Below are 21,729 nucleotides of genomic sequence, written 5' to 3' on the forward strand. Positions count from 1 at the left end.
CAAAGACTTATAAAATATTACTAGCAACTGCCTCGCTTGGCGCTCAGCATTAAGAGGTTAGAGTTAGGACTGGTTGGCCTGGTGTCAGGATAATGTGACTGGGTGGGACATCATGCTAAATGTCTGCAGCATGATGCCTCAGTACTAGACATCACTATAAACTGCCATGCTGTTGATATCATAGCGATATGACTGAACTTGTTAAAGCTATATTAAAAATCTAAATCACACACATTAACTCTATTGGTCAGTTACTTATTCCAGTCTTCATGGAGGATTGAGGGGCCCCGAGTGGCTGAGTGGTCTAAAGCACTCTCTGTTACGGATCACTGCCATCTCACCTCTTCGAGTCTCAGATTCAGCCAATGTGGGTATGTGAGAAAACTTGCCAGTAGCTTCTCGTGGGTTGGTGGTTCTTTCCGGGGTTTTCCCGGGTTCTTCCTCCACCATTAATACTGGCCGCCATGTATAGCCTGTCGTGTGCTGAAAAATGGCGTTAAACCCTACAATAACAACAACAACAATCATGGAGGATTGCCATGAAATGTTACGCTCTTACTCATCCCAAAAGAATAGTTGTTCCTAAATGCAAATGGTGCCACTCTGTCGTACAGTATGGTTGCCACCATGGCAGTCTTGAAAATTTTGTTGTTGCTATTCCTCCAGAACAGACTGTCATTTTAGCATGGTGTTTTCAGTGAATCACTAATGATGTCTAGTATGTCCTAAATGAAATAATGCTGATTTGAAATCCATGTATGGCTACCATAGCAAACCTCAGAAAAATGTTTCAGCCACACCTTCTTAAGAGAATGTCATATAAACATGGGGGGTTTCACCAGAAGACTTATTGTGAGGTCACAAATGAAAATAATGTTGATCTGACATCCATTATGACCACTACTTTTCCTTAATTCATGATTATAATAACATGGGCTTTTCACCAAAGATACGTCTTTTGATATATGGTAGGTCCTAAATGAAAATGTGCTGATCTTACATCCATGTGGCTGAAATGATGGCCAGCTTGAAAATCTTGTTATCACTACTCTTCTGAATGTCTAGTCATATTAACATGGTGTTTCCACTGAAATGATGGCCAGCTTGAAAATCTTGTTATCACTGCTCCTTCTGAATGGATGGTCATATTAACATGGTGTTTCCACTGAAATGATGGCCAGCTTGAAAATCTTGTTATCACTACTCCTTCTGAATGGATGGTCATATTAACATGGTGTTTCCACTGAAATGATGGCCAGCTTGAAAATCTTGTTATCACTACTCCTTCTGAACGGATGGTCATATTAACATGGTGTTTCCACCGAAATGATGGCCAGCTTGAAAATCTTGTTATCATTACTCTAAAGCTGTACCTGTGTCACTTTTTGCCGATTATGCCGATACCGCGTATAGCCGATTATTAAAATTGTCGATACCGATTATGAGACTGATTATTTCAAGAAACCGCCTGTTCTACAGTTAGTGAAAGCACTCGCATTTGATTGACAAGTAAACCATGCCCTATTTTTGTTTTAACCAGCAATGCCTAAAATGGATGCAGATTTATGTTATCAGCAGGGCTGGTGCTACCATATAGGCAAACTAGGCAGCCGCCTAGGGCGCTGATTTCAGGGGGCGCATTTCTCCAAATCAACAACAGTTTTGAAAAATAAATAAATAAATTTCAGTTTTATTGAGGATTGTCTTTTATCCTGGTTTATTTCATACAGTGACAAATAATCAGGTAGATTCAGTCTGACCGAAACACCAGGCTGACTGGAACAAGCAAAATGAGTGAGTGAAAATCGTGCATATACGAAACTTTCAGAACGTAATTATGTTCGCATGTTTTTATAGGCCACGAGTTTTTCCATGGAATCACGCGTATACGATACCTTCAGTTTGCCGCGGAAACCAAATTGAGGGGGGTAACTCCTTATTTTAATGGTATAAACAAGGAAAGAATTGGGCAGACAAATTTGCCCATTTCATGAACTGGGCAATTTGACAGATTGGCCGTAATATATATATATATATTTTCCAGCGTGCCGTGGCGGAAAAAAAGAAAAAACCCTCTGGAGCCCAGTACCGCAAACAAAAAGCAGAACAAATTAAGGGGCTAGCAAAGCAAGAGGGTTTCTTCCTGAAATACCTTCATCTATCTTTATGTTTGTTTATTCTTGTCTTAATTTTGCAAATAAAATAGTATCAAGTAGTGCTTTTTTTGGGGTGTCCGGACATTTGAGCACAGAGGGGTAATTTTTAAAAAAAAATTACCCTTGGTCTGTGCTCAAATGTTGAATTTTTTTTATAAAAAAAAATGTATTGTTTATAAATTTTCAAATTGTTATTTTCCGAGGGGGGGGGGGGGCGCCAGAATCTAACCTTGCCTAGGGTGCCAGATAGTCTGGCGCCGGCCCTGGTTATCAGTTCAAATGTGGTCTCAAACTACCACCATACATGTGATAACTATTTCACACATTCTAAATCCCACCTTATTTCTTATTGTTGACTCATTTATGCAAATAAAACTCTGTACTAAGTAACATATTTATTCCAAAGTAGTTTCTTGGGGGCACATATGCTCTGTGATATGTTTCTTCATTCCTTCTTTTAATTTAATGATTGTAATCAATGCTTATATATACGGTACAGTAATGCCAGCTCAAGTTGACACGTATAAGTTTCATTGGCGAGAATGGAGATCATAATTTGTTTGTCAAGAAAAATCTACAGCATTCAGTGATCATTCCTGTTATTTAGGAAGCAATTCACTAACAGGCAAAGCATGTAAAGCATGGCAAAATTAAATTTCTGAACTCCTGGTTGACAGAGATGTATTTTGTGAAGCTAGCCATTAAAAAGGGGGGTGGCATTTAATTCCTGAATGCGTGAAATCGACGGTCGCATTATAGGTCACATATGTTACATTGTAAAGTACGATCATAGGGTTTTAGTATTAAAATGTCATTAAAGTTTCATACAGAACTATTTGGAAAATAATATACATAATATAGATTTGCTTAATACCTGATGGTTCTATTAAAAAAAGAGAGACTGTAGGAAAGTAGACATTTTACATTTGATAATGCATTTATTTCAGGTGACAACAGTTATACCTATGCACTAACGGTGATGCGCAATGCAAAGACCATGGAAGTAGTGCAAAACAGTCATGTAATGATTTATTTTGTAATATTATGGATGTATTGCTTGTTTTCAATAAATAACTATCCCATCTTTTTAAATTTTCATTGCCTATTACATTATTAGTCTTGGAAAAATATTCACTACTTCTTCTGGCGACATTTTTTTTTGAAAATTGGCAACAAAATATTGAGATTGGTGAATGTTTTTTGGCGACAACTTTTTAAAAGCCAGTACCATCCCTGTAATGTGTATGCTGGAAGTTCATCAGCCACATGAGGCCTTATTGGCTGGTTGGCTTCTGTGATTGGGATGAGTGCATGCATGGTATTGATAATTTGTTGTTAGCAGACAATCAGCAATAGTTAACAGTAATCGTGTTAAAAAGTATTTACTTTTAAGAATATACTGTTTTTCAGTTAACCCCCAAATCAAATGTTTATTCCTTAATTAATTTCCACTATTTAATTCTGATTTAAAATTCAAGCCATGTCAAGATGAATGTTATGATTAAATGTATATTTTGGAAATTTGTTTACATTGGCACCGATTTTTTCTGCCGATACCGATTATACTGATTGTTCCAATAATCGGCCCGATTATGAGTATGGCCGATTAATCGGTATTGCTATACATTACTCCTTCTGGATGGATGGTCATATTAACATGGTGTTTCCACTGAAATGATGGCCAGCTTGAAAATCTTGCTATCACTACTCCTTCTGGATGGATGGTCATATTAACATGGTGTTTCCACTGAAATACTTTTTATGATGTAATGTTAGTCCTAAACAAAAATGGTGCTGCATGCATTTCACTCATCATAATTCAGTATCTTGATGGCATGCTTATTTACCAAGTTTTATCAGGGTCCTATCAAAATTTTGTTGCTACAGTGGTAGATTAAAAAAACCTCTGGCAATCAGAAGCAAAATCATGTTGTAAATATGCATCGGTTTCACTTGTAATAAAAATCATCTAGCATCTTGATGATATTAGCCAATTTTCCAAGACTGATTAAAATTGGGTCAGAAATATGGTACTGCTAAAATGGAAAGAAGCTCAGCCAGTGCAAAGTTTGGGAGATAGTTTATATAGGTTGTGTTCTGACAGTATTACTTTAACCTGTTAAGTGAAATGGCTGTTATGTAAGCCAGAGGAACAATATAAGGCCCACTTGATCCTCTTGCTTGAACTTGTTGTTCAGTTGTATATTTATTCAGTTCTTCAACCTTTTACAAAACAATGCAATCCATATAAATATTCGTTGAATAGATTCATTCAGCAGCCAGCAGTAAACTAATGAACAGTGACTCTCTTGTACACCTCAAGTTGAATGCAGTGGAAGAAAACCAAGCCCTCTATTTTTGATAGAAATTCCTATACTGAAAAGTGATCTACTTCTGTGTTATTGACTTATTTAAATATAGTGTCAAACAAAATGCTGCTTCAAAAGATCATTGATAGACTGTCATTTAATATTCATCTGTTTTTGAACCTAGATATCTTCATTCATTTCCTAGATATGGCTCAAGGTTAAATAAAAAAGTCAAATTTAATCTCTCCTGTAGAAAAATTATTCCTTTAAGATTGAGTAAACTGATTAATAAATATTTTTTTTATGGCCATCAGTTTTATGGTGATTTTGTTAAATACAGTACTGTATGAATGTTAGCACACCTAACTACAAGGTCAAGTGAGCTTATGGTACTGCCCTGTGTGCATCATGTGGCATTTGTCCATCTGACTCTGAAGTCCACTCAGGAAGCCATAAGTTTGATAAAACTTGGAATATAGACTTATAACTTCAAGATCTTGGATGAGTTCCAAGTAATAGCATAAATTCATGCATATTAATGAGGTAATCTTGTTACCACTCTAGAAGTCACATTTTTTAATCTGATTTTGATCTAAGACTTAAAATATAGGCTTATGTGATCAGGATCTGACATGAGTTTAATACTGTCTTGGATCAGCACATATTAATGGAGTGAACTTGCAATTGATTGGCTGATCTTTTTTCCGTTGCAAAGACTATATCAGAGCCATTTTTTGGTAAATAGGCTTATATCCTCAAGATATAGAATGTTGCTTATTAAGATCAGGATTAATGCATATTAATAAGATAATCTTGCATATGATTAGCAGAGGTTTTTGCCACTTGTGAAACTATTTCTGATCTGATTTTAATTTTTAAAAAACCTGTAAATTGGTTAATATTAGGATGTTTGCTAATTGTATAATGCAGCATGCAATCTTGTATCTGATGTTTTTTTTTTTTTTATAAATTCCACAGATGAGACTGTTTTTGACATGATCATGTTAAGACTTGCCAAATAAGCATATGCCATCAAGATTTAGTTCAATATAATGATGAATGAATGCATATTTATAATGTGACCTTTCATCTGATTGGCTGAGCTTGTCAACATTCTGGAAACTATATTTCTGATCTGATTTTAACAGACTTGTTAAATAGTTTTATATAAATAAACAATGTTATATTATCTAATATTTGATGAGTTGGATTAGGAGCAAGATCAATGCACATTAATGAGGTAGTCTTTTATTATTGATTGGCAACTGAATTTCAGTCAGGTTTTGATTCAGCTTGGTAAAAAAAGCTTATATTATCATTGTGATGGACAGGTTCTATAATATGTGAACTCTGCAGATCTGTTTGGTTGAGCTTGTTACTTCTTTAGATCAGGGCCCCAAGTGGTCTAAAGTTCTTGCTTTTGCTGATCACTGTTATACCCAGTCAGTAGGACCACCGGAAAAGCGCACAGAAATAGTTAATTTTATCAACGACCAGAAAATTGACGTATTTTTCCTGACAGAAACATGGCTAAAAACATCAGGAGATGAGCCCAAGTGTGCGGATCTAACACCCACTGGTTACTCCATCAAGTCGTTCACCCGTAATTCTCGCAGAGGTGGAATTGCTTCTCATCACAAAGAACTCCATCATAAAACATCTTAACCACACCACAACATTCAATTTCGACCACATATCGTTTGAACTAGTCCAAACCACACTCATACTGGAGAAAAGGTCAGTCCATTTTTTCTGCCTATACCGCCCTCCTCCTAGTAGAGAAAACAAGCTGGCTGACTGTCTCTTTTTGGAGCAGTTTCTGAATCTCCTGGACTTTGGAAATTTGATAGGTGGCAACCTGAATATTTTTGGAGATTTCAGCTTTCACTTTGACTGTCCCGGAAACTCAAACACATCAAAACTCCTAGATTCCATTAATGTTTTCAACCTCAAACAGTCAGTTAACCAACCCACCCATAAACATGGTCACATTTTAGACTGGATTCTTCATAGACCTGATGATAACATTCTACAGTCCTCCCTGGTATCCCATGACCTTGCATCAGATCACTTCTGCATTATATGCCATCTTGACATATCAGTCCCTAACCCTCCACCTTTATCTGCTACTAAGAGAAACCTCTGTATGATAAATAGAATCAAACTAATGCACGACATCCACACTAACCTAACAACTTACTTACCTGCTACAGCAGAACAACTCGATAACTGCCTGTGTTCATTGCTTGACAAACATGCCCCAGCTACCAAGTGCAGAGTATCAATTCAGAAGTGTTCTCCATGGTATAGCAGTGTTAGGAACCAGCTTTGCACTGCTAAAACAGACCGCTGTAAAGCTGAGAGGCTCTTGCTTTCCACCAGGCTCACTATTCATAAGCAGATCTATGAAGCCGCTAAGAAGAATGTCACAAATGCAGTCCATGCAGCGAAATCAGTCCACTACACTACTAAGATCATGGAAAGTTCCAGCTGCAAAGAGCTCTATGAGATTACAGACAAGCTAATGTCAAGGAATAAATGTACACCACTTCCAACTACCTTCTCTCCAGTCGACCTTCCGGACATGTTTGCAAATTTCTTCCGTGACAAAGTACAAACCATTACTGATCAGCTTGACACCACAATTTTAATTGACTCGACGTCACCATACAGTTGGGATACAGAATCTGAGCGGCAACCATTAGCAGCATTTGAACCTGTCTCTATGGATTTTGTACGTTCAGTCCTGATGAAGAGTGCACCAAAGTCATGTGAACTTGATCCAATTCCAACATCACTGCTGCTTGAGTGCTTAGATCCAGTATTGCCTTCACTAACTGATGTTATTAATACCTCTCTCTCATCCGGGGTATTCCCATCATTTTTCAAAACTGCCATTGTAAAGCCTTTGCTGAAGAAACCAACACTAGACCATAATTATTTAAAGAACTACCGCCCAGTTTCTAATCTCCCATTCATATAAAAAATCTTAGAAAAGGTTGTTCTATCTCAGCTTGTGTCTCATCTAAATTCAAACAGTCTTTTTAGCAATGTACAATCTGCATATCGCCCTTGCTACAGTACTGAAACTACTCTTCTAAAAGTAGTTAATGACATTCTATCTGTGTTGGATAGCAGAAAGATTACAGACCTCACCCTCCTTGATTTGTCTGCAGCATTTGACAAAATAGACCATGATATACTACTTCACCGTCTCCAGCATGTATTTGGCATTCATGATACAGCCTAACTGTGGTTCAAGTCCTACTTGGTCAACAGGACACAAATTGTATCTGCAAATGGAATACACTCCAGCCCAGTTGATCTATGTTGTGGTGTTCCACAGGGGTTTGTTGTTGGACCAGTTCTCTTCATTCTGTACACTCAGTCGCTCTCAAGTGTCATAGATCATCATCCAATGTCTCACCAATTGTATGCTGATGACACCCAAATATTCAAATCTAGCCACCCAACTGAAGTTGATGTTACCATCCAAGGTGTAGAGAGGTGCACTTTTGATGTGAAATCATGGATGACATGTAACAAGCTGCAGATGAATGATGATAAAAATGAGGCCATTCTGATCACAACACAAAGACTTTCTCATTCACATCCTTTACCTCAAACAATAAATATCAGCAACACCAACATTAAATTCACACAATCAGTATGAAACCTAGTTGTTACTCTGGACAGTACTCTCATATTGCACCAATATGTCATGAACATATGCAAGGCAGCATATCTTGAGCTGAGACGCATCAGCTCAATTTGCAAATATCTTTCAGTTGATGCCACTAAAACACTTGTGTTTTCATTAGTACTTTCAAGACTGGACTATTGTTAACTCAATTCTGTCTGGTTCATCTCAATATCTGCTCCAGAAACTTCAAAAAGTTAAAAACACAGCTGCTTGGATCCTGCTTAGAGTACCACGATCAGAGCACACATCCCCGCTGCTCTGTACCCTACACTGGCTATCCATTTGATCCAGGATCAAACACAAAATTTGTTCTCTGTGCTATGTTTCACTGTTGGACTCTAGTTCAACATACCTATCCGACCTCACCCATGTGTACACACCAGCAAGATACTTACGCTCCTCTTCTGACAATCGTATACTCATTATTCCCACTATGAAAACAAAGTCATATGGACAGCGTTCTTTTGAATACCACGGCCCAGCAACGTGGAATGAATTGCCCACTGAACTTAGACACAAAGACACAGTGATCACATTCAAGAGGGCTCTCAAAACTCACTTATTTCGACTGCAAGAACAAACTTAAAGACCTAATAATGTTTCCTACCTTAAATATTCTCGACATGTTTTTTTTTATAATGTTTTCTCATTTCATGGTGTTTGTTTTTGTAATCATATTATTATATGTTTTTTGTCTTATAGGTGTTGTCTAATGTTGTAAAGCGCTTATTATCTCACCTGTATGGGTTTGAGTTTTGGGCTTGGCTATTGTTGCTATTGAAAAAGCTGCCAATAGCTTCCCATGGTTTGATGTTTATTACTGAGATTTTCTCAGGTTCTTCCTATATCGGTTATACTGGCTGCCTTGTAGAGCTAGTCATGTCCTGGAAAATGCTGTTAAACCCAAAACAGGACCACTCTGGTGGCCTAGTAGTTAGAGCGTCCGCCTCAGATGCGAGAGGATGCGGGTTCAAACCCCAGCTGAGTCATCTCAGAGACTTAAAAAAATTGGTACTAACAGATGCCTCGCTAGGCGTTCAGCATTAAAAGGTTAGTTTTAGGACTGGTTGGCCTGGTGTCAGGATAATGTGACTGGGTGGGACATCATGTAGCATGTCTGGCACTAACAGATGCCTCGCTAGGTGTTCAGCATTATGAGGTTAGTGTTAGGGCTGGTCGGCCTGGTGTCAGGATAATGTGACTGGGTGGGACATCATGCAGCATGTCTGTGGCATGATGCCCCAGTGCTAGACATCACTATAAACTGTCACACTGAAGACATCATAGCGATATGACTGGAAAATTATTAAAACTACGTTAAAAATCTAAATCACACACACAAGCCCAAAACAACAAAAACAAGCTCTCAAGAGACTATGCTGATCATCCAATTAATATCAAACTTGGTAAATGGATGTATACCATCAAGATCTTGGATGAGACAGAGACTATGCAAATTACTTGTGTCTATCTTTTGAAAGAAATTTTGTTTTAAAGATATAGTAAAACATGATATAAAGCTTGTGAGATAAACCTGCATAGTGAAATTAACATATTTTAAGTAAACCAGGTGAACTATTTCTGGCCAACTTGAGCTGCTTGTTTGTTACTTGTGTTCACCATCAATAAACTCTGTTGTCATAACTGTTCTGTAAAAATAATACAGGCAGACATAACTTGTAGGTGTGCCCAGCACCTTATGTCAGTTCCCAGCTGAGACAGAAAATTTGTAAAGAAAATGAGCAAACATATTGTAGAGAAATGAATTTCAGTTCTGAGATCTTGATGGATAGAGATATGTTTCCTGCCATAATTTTACTTATTAGTGACAGTTTCAATCCAGCATGAAATAAAGATTTTGAAAAAGTTCCAGGTGAATGCTTATCTACAATCTTCTGTAATCAATATAATTGGATTTGACATACAATGGCATTGTTTTTCTTACATCATTCTTTCTCAGGAGATGTTCATTACATGGTAACTCCATTTGCAGGGATCAATAATGGACCATATTTATTGAAAAATAAGTGCAGGAGGCCAGCAAAATATATTTTGCTTCTTTTTTTGTGATTGGTTGGTTGTATTATATTATAATGCTGACCATATCTATTCATGAGGGAACTAAGGTGGTTTAGTGGTTGGCATGCCAGACTCATGACCTAAGGGTTTGGGTTAAAATCCTACCATTGGAACAGCCTGGGTCAAGTACCATGGTGTGGCCTTGGGCAAGGCAGTTTACTCCAGTTCTCTAAATAACACACTTTTGTTTATGCACCATAAAGCACTAGACCAACCCAAACCATTAATCCATGATTTTCGTGTTCATGTACCAATCCATTGACGAAAATTTCCTTGCTGACTTTAACTTTTTTTCATGTATATATTATGACTAGACATACCATAGCAAGGTCACAGAAAGGGAAAATGTAATTATGTGACTTGTATCTTTGTCTGAGTACAACTTTTGAACAAGATATATTTTAATGAAACCTAGACAGTTATATATTCTGTATAGATAGATGGTGTACTGTACACAGTAGCAACACTACCTGCCACAAGATCAAGGTCATGGAAAGGGAACATGCTATTCTCAGACTTGTACCCATGCCAGTGATATAACTTTTAAAACACATACAGTAGATTTTTAATAAAGCATTAATGAGCTTATTTATCATGTAGTCTGTGTGTTGTATACCTTATACTTGCTGGGATTTAGAGTCAGGATGGGCAGTTATACCATATGCATGGGTACAAGTCAGAGAATAGCATGTTCCCTTTCAGCTTGAGCTGAATTTTATTTTTGTAGGGATAATATGACTGTTATGAAATGTTGATGAAAGACAACAAAATACTGCAAGTGCTGTGAACAATCCAAAAATAAATGGCACTTGATCATGATATGTTACCCCACCCATTTCATGGAAAATACATTGAGGATTCTTTTTATGGCTTATTTTGCTTCATCTTCGTGTTTTTTTCCCAATGGAAAATTCATGTTCTTCTTCCACTGTATTCATTTACATTTATAATTCATTTTGGTGATGAGTTGTGTGTATGATATTGTAGTTCCTCTGATTTCCATCATTAAAACTTCATAGAAGATGGCTCACCATTGATGAAATGTGTCCCTGATCTAGGATGTTGCAAAGATTTTCAAGGGAAAATACTGTAGCAAAGCATATTGTTGTATAGCATCTTCAGTTGTCTCTTTCACTGAAATGGACATATTGTTGATTTCCAAAAGCAGTTTGGCACTATATAGCCTTACAGTGCTGGTGTGCCATAAAACTACAGTCAGTCAGTCAACCAAAGCAGTTTAGATAGAGGAGGGAGCAAAACTAATGCAGTACTCTTATAGTTTGAAAATATCAACAGAGTTTTTAAATTTGCACATTAATTGAAATAAATCTATGGCTCTATAATAAATTACAATAGAAACAAATTAAATGAAACCAAATCATATGGGTGTCTTTAAAAATTATAGAAGTAGAAGATATGAATTAAAATATTGTTTTCATTCCTACTTGGACTTACCTAAACTAAATTTTTATGAACAGAATTTAATTTCTCAGCCAGTGATAAATTATTTAATGGTCTTGAAAACTGAAAAATTATCAAAGCCCAGATTTAGATGGGCTTATTGTAGAATTAAAACTAAATTATTGGAAGGATTTGAATATTTTTACTATTAGATATGTTAATTCTTGCTTTCATAAATGTGAATTAAACTCCTGAAGAAGGAATAATTTAATAACATGTATCCAAACAGTAATAAAGAGAGATTACCGATAATAATTTGGAGACCCATATGTCTACTAAATACCACTTACAAACTTGTATCAGCAACATTGCAGAAAGAACCTCAGTTATTTTAGATACAGCCAAAAGTTTTCTTTTCAAAAGTTACCATAGCTACTTTAAATTTATACTCAGATCTCTGGTGTTTGTATTAACATTGGGAAAAAACTGAGTTGTATGTTTAGAGAAGAAAGAAAATAGGGAAGAAAAACTTTTTTAGGATTATTCAGTAAACTTTGAAGATGGCACTTTCATACATCTTGGCATTAAATTAATAACAAATTTAGATAGTGATAGAATTGTATTGCCTAGAAAGGAATTGATGAAATAAGATGTTTGCTATTACAATGGTCCAAGAGAATTTTGACATCTTGTGGAGAAATCAGTGTTAAAAAGATCATTGCTATAGCAAAGATGAACCAGCTGATTCTTTGTTTACCCAGTCCATCACAATATGCTCTAAGTAAACTATACAGGTTGAATGAGAAGATGAAAAGGCAAAATATGTAACCAAGAATATCCTTGCAAAGATTTGAAAATGATTAATATTAAATTATTTATCACGGCATTAAAAGCAGCCAGGATCAGTATACTTACTTTTGGCTACAGATAAATGGAAAAAAATGAATAGTTCAGACATATCCAGAAATATTTTTCTTTTATTTTGGATTATAATTCATGAAATATTTTGTTAGAGGTTTGAAGAACAGCTTTAATTTATAGATAGATAAATGTTTTTATATAGTTGTTACGTGTTTAGGCTCGAATAAACAGTAACACAAAGAGTGAAAACGACAAGCTTTTTAAAATGTAACAAATAATTTATTTTCTTGAAAAATTCTGTATAAAAAAAAATGAAAAAAGGAGAACTTACGGTTTCAAAAATCAAATCCAAAATTAATCTAAGAATAATCCACAAATTAAATTGCAACAGTCCTAGTAACAAATGTTCTAATAATTTCAAATTCAAATCCTGATGTAAAATCCAAGATGGATGACGATGATGTATGCTGTAGTCAGTACTGTGCTTATCTACAGTTGCTTGTAGAAATACAAATACGTATAACGGCATTCCGGTGTTGGAAATCCAGATTGAATTTGTAAGCAATGTCTTTCCCTGTGTGAGCACTCTTCAGAATATTTCCAGACAAACAACAGAATTAATCCTTTTTGAATCCAAGTGATCTGAAATAACTCCAGACAAGTAATTTGAAATAACTCTAAACAGCACAACATAACACATTAACTGCCCAACTTCCAGTAAAAATTATTTCTCACAAACATTGAGTTATATGGGCTTGTTAAAACATCAACAAGGTCATGTGATCATGTTTATTTCGCATACACAGAATATGGCCTTGATTAGACCAGTGATTTTATTCCCAGAATAAAAATTAAAAAAAGTGTTTACTTCTCAACCTACTAGTTTCATCATGACATTAATAACAACCAATCATTTTAAAATAAAATAGAACTTTGTTTACTGATTCTGGACCCAGGTCAGAATTTAGATCAACACCTGTTGTTTATAAACTAACAGTCAAGGTCAAACCATTTCCTGGTAAAAAGTATCATCTATAGTGAATAAATTTACATTACAATAGCATATAATAGAAAAAATTTAAAACTGACAAATAAAACAAAATATATATATTAAATCAGACATACGTAACATAGTTGGGTAAAAATACTGGAAATAAAAAAAACCTGGACCATGAAAACTTTTATTACCAATACAGTATGGTTCAGTGCTGAATTGGATATTTTGTTAGCAATGATCAATTGACAAATTTTTAGTTTATTTTGAGTGAATTGTTTACAGCTTGATAATGTATTGTAATAGAATATTTAAAGGTTTTGATATTAGAAACATTAGATTTTGTTTAAGAGATACCCACTGTACCAGTTGCATTACAACTACTTACACATCAGAAAATAGGGTGTGAGACCATTTATTGGTTTGTAATTGAAATCTTTGTGTAGCACAAGGTTTAAGATAAATGGAGTGATGGACTGAACCTACATGAAAACTTTTGTTGTAAAAACAGCTAGCGGTATTAAAGGTATTTATCTTACATGGTTTCAACTAATCTTTTTTTCAAAGAATTTTGCCTTCAGATACATTCTTTTATACAAAATGAAAATCAGATGAGATAACTGTTATTTTTGTAAAGAATGAAGTGAATCATTTATCCATTTATTGCAGAGATTAATTTTGTGTGGAGTTTTGGTACAGCTATTTATAACTTGCTGAGAGTCATATGTACAGATCTTTTCCATTTGAACTGTACAGTAGTCAGCAGAATACTAGATTTGAATAAACAAAACGGGTCAGATAAAATTTTGCATCTCGTTTTATTATTTGAAAAGTATTGTGTCTTTCAATCTAGACACGATACAGTATTTAAATTGGAATTATTTGGAAAAAGAAAAGTATGTAGACATAAGAGAGAGTTTTACAGCATCAAGAAATTGTGATGGATGAAATTCAATAAAACATGTGAAGCATGCATATAAACATCATAGATATACACTTTATAATGTACTCATCTTGTTATACATTTGCAATTGTACTTTTTTCATGTTGTTTATTATCTACAAGCTATATAACAAAATATATTCAAATATGTTTGTTTCTTTTTAATTATTTATTCTGGAACAATGATTGAGCACTTTTCATATCAGTATAATTATAGTAGAATATTCTTGTATGAATGGTGTTAAGCAATTTTGGTTATTTTTGTGTGTGATTGCGGGTGGGGTGGGGGATGGTTGATGAACATTTGTAAGTAATAACTGAATTCTTTTATTTTAAAACCAATAATTTATCAGTAAAAATTGGTAAAAACTGAAAATGTAGAGCACTAAATAATAATATACATGAATACCTGTAAGTATATGTACAGCTGGGATATAATTCACAGTATATGTATGCAGTATGATGACAGTTTAAAAAATGTACATGATTCAGTTGTCCAGAAAACTTATTAATGCAGATATATTCATTGGCAATGAAGGTGTCCAGATTAATGAGGTTCCACTGTTAAAAAGTAGATCAAATTAGATTACATTAGATTAGAGACCGCTCTGGTGGCCTAATGGTTAGAGTGTCTGCATCAGATGTGGGAGGTCGTGGGTTCGATCCCTGGCCAAGTCATGCCAAAGACTTATACAAATTGTACTAACAGCTGCCTCACTTGGCGCTTAGCATTAAGAGGTTAGTGTTAGGAGTGGTTGGCCTGGTGTCAGGATAATGTGACTGGGTGGGACATCATGCTACATGTCTGCAGCATGATGCTCCAGTGCTAGACAATCGCTATAAACTGCTACACTGCAGACATCATAGCGATATGACTGAAAAATTGTTAAAGCGACGCTAAAAATCCAAATATCACACACATTAGATTAGAGAGAGATCGAGATCGAGATCTTTTCCCTGTTTTTCAAAACATTGCATGTGTTTCTGCAGTAATAATGTGTCAATATTTGTATCAGTGCCAGTAGTTCTCTTGATGAATAGTCAAATATTTGCCACCCCCATCACCCCTGGGCAGCTTGTAACCACCATGCAATTTTAAAAACGAAAAGCATCATGGTTATTTTGTTTTTAAAATGTACAGATTGCCTGTGTGTGTATGTAGGCAAATACTATGGCTTAGTTTTATTCTTTAAGTAATCTTATAGATCTATTGCTGGTACATAACGAAACTAAAAGTTTTGTTCCCAATTCAAGAAGGAGAATGGCCTTCAGGAAGTAGAATAATTCTTTATGTGATTTATTTTAGTTGATCTCTACTGATACCAATGGCATCTCAGTAAAATAGTTTCTCTTGCTTCAAAAGCATTATGTCTAAAAAGCATTTTATCCCCTCATCTCTACAGTCTTATTTTGAGCTGAAGTAAGCACACAAAAAATGAGACCTTCATAACATGCAATTAATGGGTTGAAGCATCTGAGTTTATTCTGCAATAATACAGATAAAGTATCTCAAGATTTTAGAATTGACTTGATTAGCATTCTTCTATGATAAGCCCAGGAGGGAAATTTTGTGGAAAAGTTGGGAGTGCATGGGCTTATCATTGGACTGCAAATTTTAAAATAAAATTTCCCAAAAGTTTAAAAAGCTAGGGATGGATTTATCATCATGTCTAAGTTTATTTTTTTAGACAGTTATGGTGTTTGCTTGACAGACCGATAGAAAATTGCTGTTAGTGTATCAAAACCCACGAAGGTAGTGTTACTCTTTTTCTGTTGAAATGTAGGTCCTTGGGTAGAAATTTCAGAAAGGACAGTTAAAACAACCCTCTCTTTCTAACCATCACAAAATTAGGGACTTGTTAAAATAAAAGTATTCCATCATTTGTATGTCCTTTTAGCAAAAGTAATTTTGATTCATTCTTAAAAACCAGTCATAAGACAGCTTTTACTCGATCAAAATTCTTAGGCTCATTGCCATATACACTTCCTAATAAGTGGAGCCAAAGTGCAAAAAACAAAGGAGCTATGTTGTTTGTTTTACTGATTATTCTGAACACTGAATATTGTACTGAAAAATGGCATTAAACCACATAATAACAACAAGAAGTGACAGATCGTGGGTTCAATCCCTGGCTGAGTCATACCAAATACTTACAAAAATGGTACATGTCTGCGGCATGATGCCACAGTGCTAGACAGCACTATAAACTGCCCCACTGCAGACATCGTAGCGATATGACTGAAAAATTGTTAAAGCTACGTTGAAATCCAAATCACACACACACACATACACAAGAAGTGTCATATGAGCTGACATATAGTACCAGTGTCATATGAGGTGGCCCTTTGGACTTATGAAAGACCTGACTGACCCTTCATGTGGAGAAAATAATTCTGCTAGTTTAAAGTGCTCATGATTATAATGAAACTCATTGACCCAGACCACTGAACTCTCAGACTGGTTCACTTGGTGGATTTTGAGGTTTGAGCTTTCAGGGGTTTTTTTTGTTCTTAAAAGTACAGATGAAATTGTATAATTTGTCCCATAGAACTCACAATACTGCCAACTTGAAAGCTGGCATATCTAGAGAACTGCTAATCTGTAAATTCAAGGAACCTTCTGATGGATGGACATATCAAGTTAAATTTACAAACTGAATTTAGGACATATTTTTGGCCAAGACTTGTATCAGTACTTTTCTGTAAAATCCTTTTTGTTTGAGTAGCACGTTTGTAAATTCAATCAATAATAGGTAAGTGCCTTGTTTTAGAAAGTAAATATAATATGTTTGGCATTAGTCACATGTAAACATGACAGACTATTAGTTGAATGTCCCAAAAACAATTTGTAATTTGATATGCATGTACATGTACCAAAAACTAAATTAATATATTTGGTTTGATCCTTTAGTGCAAAAGGAGAAATTATTCTTGCCTTCTCCAAACAGTCATGTACTCTGCATATGAGTCAAATTGCAATCTGTACAGACCTAGATCTGCCATAATGTAGTGGCAGATTTGGGTCTTTGCAGTTTAATGGGAGTAATCCATACAACAAACAGCATAGATCCTGACCTACTGGCACATTAGAAATGTCAGATCAGGGTATATGTTGCTGGCAGTTGGATTCAACTTATAAGCAAGTAAATATGGCAACATTACTTTTACTTGATGACAGTTATCACTATTGAACAGCACTCACTTATTTTAAATGACAGTAACTGAATCCGACTATTTTGCATAAAAGTGGAATTGCATATGATGTACTTTTTTGAGTAGCATTAAATTTGTACATTGATTATACACTTGGAAGTTTTTCTTCACAAACCATTGTGTTTGAAATTTATTGTGCTATAAAGCTAAGTTCAGTGTCTTTGTCACGTCTGATTTTGTCAGTGTTACAAATTTATATTTTCTTTTGTCCACAGGTCATGGACGAAACAAATACTCAGATCACATGGCCATCCAAATTAAAAATTGGTGCCAAATCAAAGAAAGGTACGTTAAAAGAAGTATCAGACTGTTCTTGTGTAAACATTTCTTGTCCATTTATCATTCTTTAATCAGTTGAAGGTTTTCCCAATAATAATTGATTATTTATTGAAAGTGATACGAAGTGAATAGACTTCAACCTTTACATGGTGCCAGTCTCACCAATGCATTATTATTAAAGGCATGGTAAGAAATTCAGTTACAATAGTTCAGTCACCTAGTAAGGGGCAGTACATTCCACATTATTTGAACAAATGGTTGTCCATTAAAAGTAACTTGTGCCAGCTAGCACTATAGGTACTCTTGATAGCAATCTACTCGATCTTGAGAATTTGGAATACACATAGGATCACATTGCTTGATCACTACAGAAATATTCAGATTATTTTGGATTCAGTTAAATTCCATGGGATAGGTGTAAGTTAAAATTGAGCTGGGGTGATTTCTTTTTTCTTTTTAGACAATTGTAACAGAAAAATAGTACTTTTTATATTAGCTCTACTGAAATAGTACTTTTTATATTAGCTTTACTGGTCATAGGCCAGAAGAGATTATGGAATGGTCTGTTGTCTGTCTGTCTGTTAGCGCAAGTTCGTTATCACAAATCCTAAACTGTTTGGAGGATTACCATGAGACTGTACACATGCATTCATCCCATGGTATATAGTTGGTCCTAAATGAAAATGATGCCACCTGGACATCAGTATGGCCAACACAGTGGCCATCTTGAAAATCATGTTATCACTATTTCTCCAGAATGGAAAGTCATATTGAAATGTTGTTTTCAACAGAAGACTTAATATAATATCTACTTGGTCCTAAATGAAAATGGAGTAAATGGATGGTTATATCAACATGGGGTTTTCTTGAAAAGATTTCTTATGATTTTGAGTTTGTTCTAAGTGAAAATGGGCTGATCTGACTTCTGTTATGGTGGCCACAGTGGCCATCTTGAAAATCTTTGTTATTGCTGCTTGTCCAGACTGAAATGTAATATTTTAATGGGGTTTCACTAGAAGACTTCTTATGATGTCTAGTTTGTCTCATTGAAAATGGAGCTGATCTGATGTCTGATATGGCTGCCAGTGGCCATCTTGAAGATCTTGTTATTGCTGCTTCTGAATGGAAAGTCTTATTGATGTGAGTGTGTGGTTTTTTTATTTTTAACATAGCTTTAACAATGTTTCAGTCATATCGCTATGATGTCTGCAGTGTGACAGTTTATAGTAATGTCTAGCACTGGGGCATCATGCGGCAGACATGTAGCATGATGTCCCACCCAGTCACATTATCCTGACACCAGGCCGACCATTCCTAACACTAACTCTTAATGCTGAGCACCAATCAAGGCAGCTGTTAGTACCATTTTTGTAAGTCTTTGGTATGATTTGGCCAGGGATCGAACCCACAACCTCCTGCATCCGAGGCGGACACTGTAACCACTAGGCCACCGGAGTGGTCCCTTACTGATGGGAAGTTTTTACCAGAAGACTCCTTATGATGTCCAGTTGGTCCTAAATGAAAATGGTGCTGATCAGATGGCCAGCATGAAAATCTTGTTATTGATACTCCTCTTGAATGGAAAGTCATATTAACATTGTGTTTTCACCAGAAAACTTCTTACAATGTCTATTTGGTCCTCCGTTATAACGGTGCCAATTTTATGTCTAATATTGCTGGTAAAATAGCCAGCTTGAAAATAATCTTCTAACAAGTTCTCCTGAATCAATGGTCATATCAGCATGGGGTTTTCACTAAAAGACTTTTTAAAACATTTTGTTGATGCTAGTTTAAAATGGTGCTGATCTCATGTCCTGAATATGATCATCTTGAAAATCTTCTTTTCCCTACTTCTCATAAAAGCAAAGTCATATTGACATTGTATTTTCACAAAAAGACTTTTAATGATGTTGACTTCTTCCTAACTGAAAATCATGTCAACCTCATATTCAATAAGTCTTCCACAGCAGCGGATTTGAAAATCTTGTTATCCCTGAAGAACAGTAGAGTTGGGTTGAACACTCAACAGTTAGAAGGAAGAAATGGTTTTATCCTGAATTTCTTGAAATTCTTTTTGCATAATCCCTTCAAGAGACTGTTATTTAATAGATACAAGGAAATATTTTATAAGTGATACAATACAGTGTTTTCACTTAACTTGTTAAATATTTCCTTGTCTCGGCTAATAAAATGTAGACATCCTCAATATATGTAACTTTGTTTAAAAGCTTGTTCTAAAATGATACCTTTGTTGATAAGAGCCTCATATTTTCATTATTATTGTTGTTCATTATGCTATGCATTTGCATATTATGTATTATACCCTCCATCTGTCTGTCTGTCCATTACACAATCTCCTAAACCATTGGGCGTAAATTCACCCAACATGGATCATAGTTTGCCCATGTGTGGTAGCCATCTTTACGGGAGACTACAATTTTGGAGCTTCTGCCCCAGTCAGGTATACAAAACTTGCAATTGTATTTACATTTTTGAATATTTGTTGACCAGGTTTTTAAATGCAGAACAGATAATACTTATCATTTAAAAAAAAATGTATAAACTTTTTATACACCAGCTATAAAGTGGTTCTTATTATGTTGTTTTGTCTGTTCATCCACCCACCTAATTTTACAAATTTTGTTTCTGCCCAATAATTATAGTTATCCACCATCTACAATTACTAAAATTTGTGATACCATCTACAATTACTAAAATTTGTGATACACTTGAATAAGGAAGAAGCCTATCATTCTTGTGATCAGGAGGTGATGTACCAAGTTGTTGTGACTAAAAGAATGTAAATGGTTTCAGCAGAAGAATAACATTAGGTGTACATCATATACCTGGATGAAACTTTGTGAATGGCTTGGACTTAGAGTAAAGAAGTCAGTTGATTTTGGGGTCTAACTGTTAAAGGTGTGTGTTTGATTTTTAACATAGCTATAAAACTTTTTTCATATTGCTTTGGTATTTGCAGTGTGACAGTTTATAGTGATGTCTAGCACATGTAACATCATGTCCCACCGAGTCACATTATCCTGACACCAGGTCAACCAGTCCTAATACTAACCTCTTAATGCTGACCACTTAGTGCGGCATCTGCTAGTGATATTTTTATAAGTCTTTGGTATGACTCATCCAGGGTTAGAACCTGCGATCTCCTGCATCCAAGGCGGATGATCTAACCACTTAAGCCACAAGAGCAGTCCAACTGTAAAAGATGAAAATCACTCACAAAAAGAAGGAAAAAATGGTTTCGCACAGAAAAATTTAGTTGTCAACCATATACATGTACCTTCATCAGAAATCATGGATGACTTACTGTTACACATTAGGTAAGGAAGAATCATATTAGTTTGGAAATCCAAATCCATATAAAGATCATTTCAGTTTTATGCTTGCAGTGACTGAAAGAAGAAAAATGTTTCTTCTTAATAAGTTTAGTTCTAGACCTGTAACTTAACTAAAGTTTGTGGAGGGTTTACCCTGAAGGTATGTAAGTATTTTTAGGGTCAATGTAAAACTCACTGTGGCTCAAAGAATATTGGGTTTTGCAGAATAATGTTTGTTCTTGAGTATGTACCTGGACCCGATGTTGTGGATGGCTTGCACGTAGGATAGTAACTGAACCTATCAATATTGGGTCTTAAGGTCAGAAATTGTGGTTTGGGTAAGTCTGATAATAAAATAATGATTTCTTGCCAAGTTTTCTTCAAGTACACATACCCTAATCATTGGTTCAGGTCATTGAAACCATTTTGGTGAATAATAGCCAGAGTCAGCCAAGTC

The 21,729-nt window shown here is 35.4% G+C and overlaps 1 protein-coding gene across 4 annotated transcripts in view; it reads left to right on the plus strand.

Annotated features, from left to right (window-relative positions):
- LOC149803256 (protein bicaudal C homolog 1-like) overlaps positions 1 to 21,729 on the plus strand; it is a 327,843-nt gene that overhangs the window by 95,700 nt on the left and 210,414 nt on the right. For all 4 annotated transcript variants that reach the window (XR_016420163.1, XR_016420164.1, XM_089952905.1 and 1 more), the window contains exon 3: positions 17,874 to 17,943. Coding sequence is in view for 2 of the 4 variants with exons in the window: in XM_089952905.1 (XP_089809031.1) it covers positions 17,874 to 17,943 (70 nt within the window). In the remaining 2 variants the exon portion in view is untranslated. The remainder of the gene's footprint in view (positions 1 to 17,873; positions 17,944 to 21,729) is intronic.

This window comes from Sinohyriopsis cumingii, chromosome 3 (assembly GCF_028554795.1).
Source record: "Sinohyriopsis cumingii isolate HCF-2022 chromosome 3, ASM2855479v2, whole genome shotgun sequence".
Lineage (NCBI taxonomy): Eukaryota > Metazoa > Mollusca > Bivalvia > Unionida > Unionidae > Sinohyriopsis > Sinohyriopsis cumingii.